The 9,025-nt window shown below is 45.1% G+C and overlaps 1 protein-coding gene across 1 annotated transcript; it reads left to right on the top strand.

Annotated features, from left to right (window-relative positions):
• csrp1a (cysteine and glycine-rich protein 1a) lies at positions 1 to 7,596 on the top strand. The gene is made up of 6 exons (XM_015967962.3): positions 1 to 200; positions 2,182 to 2,291; positions 6,158 to 6,326; positions 6,404 to 6,533; positions 6,613 to 6,709; positions 6,999 to 7,596. The coding sequence occupies exons 2-6, from the start codon at positions 2,183 to 2,185 to the stop codon at positions 7,073 to 7,075; spliced, it is 582 nt and encodes a 193-aa protein (XP_015823448.1). The 5' UTR covers positions 1 to 200; position 2,182; the 3' UTR covers positions 7,076 to 7,596.
• The last annotated feature ends 1,429 nt before the right edge of the window (positions 7,597 to 9,025 follow it).

The following is a 9,025-nucleotide window of genomic DNA, read 5'->3' as shown; positions in this document are numbered from 1 at the left end:
AGCACATCTGGAGGAACTCAGCAGGAAACCCACACCAGCAATCTGCTAGAGCAACCAGGATAAAACCACTGAGGACCTGGTTTCATTCAGATCCGCTTAGATCTGGGTTTCTGGTCTCCTGCACACACCCATCGCTGCTCTGAGACAACCAAACTTTACCCTGACCCTTCATCGCTCACCTCAGCCCTTTCTCAGTCAAGGTAAGACACGTGACTGATCTTCCTGCTTCATGTTTGCTTCTAGCTGTAGACAACGTCTTAGTGTTTTCATGCATGTTGAAAAAAAGCACACTGCTCTTTTCTGTTATGATGTTGGAGCACGCAGGTATGAGGTAATTCGTTGGAGTTCATAGGAATACAATGTGGTTATGTAACAGGAAGATCCTGTGAGCAGACAAAGGGGAATGATCTTAGTATTTGATGTGATCACATAAAAGTTACATGTGGCCACATCTAACTCAAAGGTAAACTTCCTAATTTGTAGGAGTTGATCGTCGTCATGCCTCCCTCACACATTCCTGTCCCAGCATGTTTAAACCTGCAGAACTGCAACCAACAAATACGCTAAAGGAGTTTCTATAATTTAGTCCCTACTGATTTAGTGTTTCCCTTCATGGGAACATCAGCTGCTGTTGTCTTCAGCATTCTATGTTGTAAATGTTGCATTGTTTTTATCATTTATCCTATTCTTATTGGTGTTGATTTACATATTTTTGTCTTCTTTTGGATTTTTTTGGTACTTGATCCTGAAGCCTTGGGGTGGAAATGATTTGTTTTATCAGCACTGAGCTCAGTTAAAGATTTTTTAGCTCCATTTGGACTGTCTAGCAGCAGAAGATGAAACTTTTTTTTGTTTTTTCGGGAAGCTCTTAGACATTATTTTAGTTAAATTGACGAATGCAAAAACACTTCTGCTTTTACAGGAATACATCCAGTTTAACAGCTCACAACCACAAACTGTAGTCTTTGCATTTAGCAAAACACTTAGAGACCTTTTCTTTTCAAGTTTCATTTCCCATCAACACTTCTCAGTTCAAGTCATCATTTTAGTTTTTTAAGTGAGAATTTGATCATTAAGAAAATGTAATAAGTAAAAACAAATACAATAAACTGCAATTTGTGTTTTATTTTTACTTCAATCAGCTACAGTTGCAGTCAAATGGTATCATATTCATGTTGCTTTAAAGAACAGGAAACATGACCAGCGGTGATAGGAAATGAGCAATCTGTCTTGTTAGCGTTGCTTTCTGAACTGATCTGAGAATAGGAACTGATCTAAATGCAATTTTAGCCACTTATTTTAATATTTTTAACTAAGCAACCACTCCATGCATAAGACAGTCTGGAGTGGAGACGTAGAACGAGACTTGCTGGCGGGTGTTGTGGTGTAAACCAGTCAGCATAGAGGTGGGAGGATCTTCACAGACAGGAATGTGGAGAATTGACAGGGTGGGTCAAGTTGGGAGACTCGCAGGAAAGAAACAAGTAAAATTTCATAAGAGTTTCACATTTAAACTTTCTGTAACACTCCTCAAAGAGTCGTGGTTTCATTTTAACGTCACATTGACTCCTTTTACTTTTCAAAAGCAGCGGTTTTCATCTCTTTCCCTGAAACACGAGACTGAATTATCCAATGTTTCCATGAATGGTTTTGCTGGCTCCTCACAGAAACCAAAGAAAACTGGAAAACAGGAAATTATAGTGCTGGAAAAGCCAGACTCCCTACAATGGATGTTTAGATGATCTCAAATTCTGCAGGGTGGTTTTTGAAAGGTTGTTCACTGGTCTTGTGCTCTTTCAAAATATGTTTTCTATTTTTCAAGTTAATTCATCACTATTTACAAAATTTAAAGCAGGTTTTTAAATGTTTTATAGAAATTTTATCCCATGATAAAAGAGATGACAACACCTATTTTTATTCAATGTACAACGTTTTTATTGTTTATCCTTCTTGTGAATCTACTTTGCTGCTTTTACACTAGAATTTCTCCACTGAAGGACAATAAAGGTATTTTCTATTCTTTTCTAGTCTTGTTTACTTTCATTCTTTTTCTAACGGCTGCACATAGTTTTTGTTTAGGTGACTTCGTGTTTACAGACATGATCTGGAACAAATAAGACTCAAATTATGGACATCACACCACTAACCATGTGTTTACGTGTGTTTTATGCATTACCATAGGATGCCTTTAGGAGGAGGAAACAAATGTGGCCGCTGTTCGAAGACAGTTTACTTTGCAGAAGAAGTACTCTGTGATGGGCGGAGCTTCCACAAGTCCTGCTTCCTGTGCAGTAAGTTTCCGGTGATTGTAACCATGGAAACCACTGACCTTTTCACACTTGTCATTACAGTCATTTCCTAGAATTCAATTCAGACTCTTGGTCTGTTTTAAACCTTCATGTGTTACAAAATGATCATTTTAGGACATTGGTAGCTGTGTATCTGAACTGCATCACACTTGGGACTTGTGATGCAACAAATTAAAAGTGTAATTTTATTGATTAAACAGAAAATATCTTTCTAAATCGATTTTGCCATTTCTTGCAATTTTGCAGAGAAAGAATAGTTTGAACACAACCTATAAACAATGTAATAATCTCTGCTTTGGTGACTCTACAAAACATTTTTCTACATGATTCGATGTCAATAAAATCTCCACCTCAGTGTGAGTTTTTCCATCAAGACATATACAAGAGAGCAGAGGACAGAAGAGAGGGTGAGGCCTCTGATTACAATTTGAACTCTTTGAAAATCACCTACAAAAAGCACAATTGCAGGTTGAAGACATGCATTGTATATTTCTGGAATTCTGTATCTTTGCCTCAGTAAAAAAGGAGTTTAAGTTCACGGAGCTCTGGCAGAGATTTGGCTTTCTGTTTTACATTCCTGCCCTGGAATTCAGATGAGAATGTTTCTTTAGTAGAATTGCACCATAAAAGGCAGCAGTTGTGCTTATCTGAACACATTAAGTAAAGTAAGTATAGTTTATTTATATAACCCTTATCTCAGAAAAAAGAACCACAAAGTACTTCACAAAGTGTCAGGCGTTCTGGTGAGTGGAGCGGAGGTGAGGATCCACACGCTGGGGAGGAATCAGGCAGATAAACTAGAACAGGTAAAAGTCTTTAATGAGGACAACTTGCTGGACACTGAAACAATGAGCCAACAAGAGACACAGAACTGAAGGGGTTTAAATACACGAGGGCTGGGAAATTGGGTGATTGGAAAACGAGAGGCAGGTGGGAGCAATTAACAAAGACACATGACTGAACAGAATGGGGAGACAGGACAGGGTGTGACAGTACCCCCCCACCCCACCCCCCCACCTCTCCCCCCCCAACCCCCACCCCCCCTTCCCCTCAAAGGGCGGATCCCAGACGCCCATAGGAACACAGAGCAGGGCGGGAGGAGGGGGACACGGAGGGAGGGCCGAGGGGGACCGATGGAGAGGAGGCAGGGACCAGTAGAGTCCAGGGGCCTGCGTCTGTGGCAGAGGACGAGGCGACAACGGGCTCTGGGGGGCCTACATCTGTGGCAGAGGAGGAGGTGACACTGGGCTCTTGGGAGCCTGCGTCTGTGGCAGAGGAGGAGGTGACGACGGGCTCTTGAGAGCCTGCGTCTGTGGCAGAGGAGGAGGCGACACTGGGCTCTTGGGAGCCTGCGTCTGTGGCAGAGGAGGAGGTGACGACGGGCTCTTGGGAGCCTGCGTCTGTGGCAGAGGAGGAGGCGACGACGGGCTCTTGAGAGCCTGCGTCTGTGGCAGAGGAGGAGGCGACAACGGGCTCTGGGGGGCCTACATCTATGGCAGAGGAGGAGGCGACAATGGGCTCTTGGGAGCCTGCGTCTGTGGCAGAGGAGGAGGCGACGACGGGCTCTTGGGGGCCTGCGTCTGTGGCAGAGGAGGAGGCGACAACGGGCTCTGGGGGGCCTACATCTATGGCAGAGGAGGAGGCGACAATGGGCTCTTGGGAGCCTGCGTCTGTGGCAGAGGAGGAGGCGACGACGGGCTCTTGGGGGCCTGCGTCTGTGGCAGAGGAGGAGGCGACGACGGGCTCTTGGGGGCCTGCGTCTGGTGAGGGCAGGACTGGCAGTGACCGGAGGCAGAGACGCCTGAGGGGACGTCCTTGACTTCTGGACTGGAGGTGGCGGCGGCGGCGTCTGGACTGAAGGCGGCGGCGACGGCCACTGGAATGGAGACGGCGGCGGCCACTGGACTAGAGGCGGCGGCGGCCACTGGACTGGAGGAGGCGGCGGCGACGGCCACTGGAATGGAGACGGCGGCGACGGCCACTGGAATGGAGACGGCGGCGACGGCCACTGGAATGGAGACGGCGGCGACGGCCACTGGAATGGAGACGGCGGCGACGGCCACTGGAATGGAGACGGCGGCGACGGCCACTGGAATGGAGATGGCGGCGGCCACTGGACTGGAGGGGGAGACGTCGGACTGGAGGGGACGTCGACCTCTGGACTGGAGGGGGAGATGTCTTACTGGAGGGGACGTCGACCTCTGGACTGGAGGAGACGTCGACCTCTGGACTGGAGGGGACGTCAAACTCTGGACTGGAGGGGGGGTCAACTTCTGGTCCAGAGGCGTCGACTTCTGGACCGTCGACTTCTGGAGTGGTGGTGCAGGACTGGGTGCTGACTGAGCTGGTGGCGCCGGTAACTGGGAAAGCAGGGTGGATAGATTGTCCAGCTGGAGCTCCTGGAGACTGAGGCTCTGATGGAGTTGGGCCAGCTCAGCTCGGAGACCAGCGAGCTTTGCTGGGTGGACTGCGGGCTCGATCCTTTGGCCCAGAGACGAAGGAGCTGCTGACCGGACCGAAACCTTCTCCTGATGATTCGGGGAGGATAGGGTGTCCAGCTGGAACTCCTGGAGGCTGACGAGCTGACGGATCCGGCCAAGCTCCGCTTGGAAGCCGGCGAGCTCTGTCAGCTGGGCTGTAGGCGTGGTTCCTCCACTTGCAGATGACGGAAGCGCTGATTGGACTGGAGACGGGACTGCTGGTCTGACTGGGCGCGGGTCCAAGCTGGCACGCCGAGCCGGGGCAGCGGCGTGCTTGCGGCTCCGTCTTGGGACGAGGGGTGACGGTGGAGCCCAGCATCCTTCCCAACACCGTGGGCCAACTCCGGGGGAGCACACAGCCAGTCTGGTGCCCACATAGCAGGAGCGGTCCATCTGCGCCTCCCCATCCAACTCTCCATCCGGCTCCGGGAGGGTGGAGAGGATCGCCGAGGCCCGGGCTCGGCGGCGGCGTCCGCGGCGAGGCGATGCCGGAGGAAGAGGAGCCAGCCGGTGGTCCGCGGCGAGAAACTGGAGCAGGTACTCCCAAGGGATCACCTCCCCGCTGGATCCTTCTGTGGGTTGGCTCATTCTGTTAGGCGCGCTGGTGAGTGGAGCGGAGTTGAGGATCCACACGCTGGGAGGAATCAGGCAGGCAGATAAACTAGAACAGGTAAAAGCCTTTAATGAGGACAACTTGCTGGACACTGAAACAATGAGCCAACAAGAGACACAGAACTGAAGAGGTTTAAATACATGAGGGCTGGGAAATTGGGTGATTGGAAAACGAGAGGCAGGTGGGAGCAATTAACAAAGACACATGACTGAACAGAATGGGGAGACAGGACAGGGTGTGACACAAAGATCAATAAAACAAAAAGACCATGGAGTCAAAAACCACAAAATATCATAAAACAAATGAAAGATATTTAAAAAGAGAAAAGGTCATTATACAGATGAAAGAACGCAAAAGATTTTAATAAAAACTATTTTAAATAAAAGGTCTTCAGCTGCCCACCGAGTCATGAGGTCTTTTAATTAAGGTGATGTGATCAACAGTGTTAAAAGCTGCAGATAGATCCAACAATACAAAGACTAAATTATCTGTTGTCTGCAGCCATCATGATGTCACTGGAAATTTTAGGCAAAGCTGTTTTTGCTTATTGTTTTATGAAAACCAGATTGAAATGTATCAAAATTGTTGTGTAGTTCCAGAAAAAGTAATAAGTTGATTGGCCACAACTTTATCTAAAACTTTAGCAATAACGGGCAATTTAAAAGCATTAAAGTGCTGAATAACTTCTTGCTCAAAAAAGGCAAAACAATAATATATACATGTGGGTTTTTTTTCTTTCTTTTTTTTTTTTGTAGTGGTGTGTAGGAAGAGCTTGGACAGCACAACTGTTGCTGTTCGTATGGATGAAGTTTACTGCAAGTCGTGCTATGGCAAGAAGTATGGACCAAAAGGCTACGGCTACGGCCAGGGAGCAGGGACCCTTAGCATGGATGGAGGACAGTCTCTGGGCATTACTCCTGAAATGTGAGTGTCATATTAACAAAAACATTTCTTTACATATAAAAACCCTTTATTCATATTTTATGTGTTATTCCCATCAGGCCTGCTGCTCATTCTCCTACCACCAACACAAACCCGTCCAAGCTGGCTCAGAAGTTTGGATGCTCCGACAGATGCCCCCGCTGTGGCAAGGCTGTCTACGCTGCTGAGAAAGTTATTGGAGCTGGGAGTGTAAGAAAAAAATCACATATTTATGCACATGTCCGTGTTAGATGTAACACTTTTAAAATGAAACGTCTGTGGACCACAGGCCTGGCATAAGACGGGATGTTTCACCTGTGCCTCATGCGGGAAAAGCCTGGAGTCAACCACGCTGTCCGACAAGGATGGAGAAATCTACTGTAAAGGTACAGTAGTGATGGATCCCGAGAGAAAGCATGGTGATAAAATGAGTTATAACAAATAATGACTTAGAATTAATACAATATATAAAGATAATCTGTGCTTATTGTGGAAGCTAAAACTAATCTAATAAAGATTATTGTAAAGTCAAATCTAACCTATTTTTATAATGAAATGTTATCATTTTTGTTGTGAAAACCATCTTTGGTGTGAATTAAAATCTGGCTATATGGGTTTGTTTAGCTAAACTGCTATCAATGAGTGATCTGGAAAATCATGTTTACTTCCCAACAGGCTGTTACGGGAAAAACTTTGGTCCCAAAGGTTTTGGGTATGGACTTGGAGCCGGAGCATTGGCGCACACCCAGTGAAGTCCACCATCCAGGTCGTTGAGCTGCTCTTTGCCAGCACCAGGGGGCACCCATCTACATTTTACAGGATAGAGACATTCTTCACACAAAGCAACTTAACAGTCAACTCTACAGCAACACAAATCGTTTTTATTTTTAGATAGAAAATAGGCTTTCCTCAAACTAGAAATGGAAGAAGGTTTGTAAAACTCAGATAATGGAATCTGCCTAGAAGATGCTGATTGGTGCATTTTCTCCTCTTTCTTTTGGGTTAGGGTTAGGGTAATCATCGAGATTTTTAAATGGTCCCCAACATTCTGATCAGAGGGGTAATCAACAGGTGGATTGAACCATTATTCTTTATGCATCTATTACACTATCAGAATTCATAGTTTGCATCTTTGCTTCAAACTTATATAAATGTCAGGTAGTTTTTTATTTGTATTTTTTTTTTGTGTGTGTTTATTTTGCCAGAATTGCCTGTTTAACACATGCTTCCTGTATAGGATGAATCTGATGATAATAAAAATATGTAAATGAAATATCATTAAATTAGTGATTTTGACTCCATGTTATCAGGTAGATTTCTGGAAATTAAACAGTCATCTTTTGGTTTTGGTTTCAGAAAATGACACAAGCACATTCTTATAGTTTACTTCATAACTTTGCGATGACACGCCTCATGAAATCACCAACCTGCATCGTGTGAAAATTTGGGGAATAAACAGCTTCACGAATAACCGCTTCTACACAGGAGGAAAAGAAGTTATAATAGAATTAAGTCAGAATTCTAAATTCCAAATTAAGAAAAAATCAGGACAATGAATGGTTGAAAAACTAAGATTTAAGCAGGTCAAAAATATTTAAACGTGGTTTGATTCATAATAAAAATATTCTAATTGTGGTTTTGTTCACTTTTTAAGCACATTTCAACAATGCATTGTTATTTCTCTCAACACTGACACATTACAGCATTTCCAAAGCAAAAATAAATTCAATAAAAATTTTGTATATTTTAAGTCATGTAAACTGCATTGCTGTGGCTCCAGAGGATTTTTATCTTGACACTGTAAAAGTTTGTACGTCCATGCATCACAGCTTCCCACTCACATTCCATGTCAAAAAGATTAGGCAATACTGTAAACTTGTGTGTGTGTGTGTGTGTGTGTGTGTGTGTGTGTGTGTGTGTGTGTGTGTGTGTGTGTGGTACCCTTTTATAAATCAAAGTGAGGACCAAAACAAGGTTTTTACCTGCAAACTGAGTACATGGGCTGCATGGTGGCGCAGTGGTTAGCACCGTTGCCTCACAGCACGTTGCAGGTTCGAAACTCGGCTGCGGCCTTTCTGCGTGGAGTTGCGTGTTCTCCCCATGCATGCGTGGGTTTCCTCCGGTTACTCCGCTTTCCCCCACAGATCACAACAAGCCCTATAGGTTATAAATTGTAAGTCACTTTGGATAAAAGCGTCTGCTAAATAAATAAACATAAACATTAGTAGCCACGTGAGGACATTTTGCTGGTCCTCACTTTTGTACAATGTTACAAAGCTCTATACTGGTTAGTCTTAGAGAGGTATGGTGTGAATAAGGTTTTAGTTAAGGTTAGGGTAAAGAGTGGACAGGTTATGGCAAGGGTTACGGTTAGGCCCAGTCCAGTCACTAAAATAAATAGAAGTCAATGATCGTCCTCACAACGAATTCTAGATTAATGTGTGTGTGCATGCGTGTGTGTGCGCGCACGTGCGCGCATGCGCTTGCTTCTCTTTATAGGTTTAAGTGGACAAACTTTAACCTGTAGTGTGTGGGCATTTTTACATTTTGTGGGGACATTTTGATGGTCCAGACAATGTGAAGCACCCTAAATCTTGGTCTTAGGGGTATGGTGTGCTTTAGCTTTTAGTTTAGGTTCACCCAGAACTAGAGAGAGAGAGAGAAAGTTACGACACTCCAATAGACTTCTATGGAAAGAATGG

The sequence above is a fragment of the Nothobranchius furzeri genome, chromosome 15 (assembly GCF_043380555.1).
Source record: "Nothobranchius furzeri strain GRZ-AD chromosome 15, NfurGRZ-RIMD1, whole genome shotgun sequence".
Taxonomy (NCBI): Eukaryota; Metazoa; Chordata; class Actinopteri; order Cyprinodontiformes; family Nothobranchiidae; genus Nothobranchius; species Nothobranchius furzeri.
Note: the sequence above shows the minus strand (reverse complement) of the source record. Positions and strands in the feature narration are given on the sequence as shown.

What these genes read in the sequence shown, in the direction of transcription:
- csrp1a (XM_015967962.3), top strand. Translation starts at nt 2,183, where the DNA reads ATGCCTTTAGGAGGAGGAAACAAATGTGGCCGCTGTTCGAAGACAGTT. An exon ending in CTGGGCATTACTCCTGAAAT is followed by an intron (nt 6,327 to 6,403) that starts GTGAGTGTCATA and finishes TATTCCCATCAG; the next exon opens with GCCTGCTGCTCATTCTCCTA. An exon ending in TGGAGAAATCTACTGTAAAG is followed by an intron (nt 6,710 to 6,998) that starts GTACAGTAGTGA and finishes ACTTCCCAACAG; the next exon opens with GCTGTTACGGGAAAAACTTT.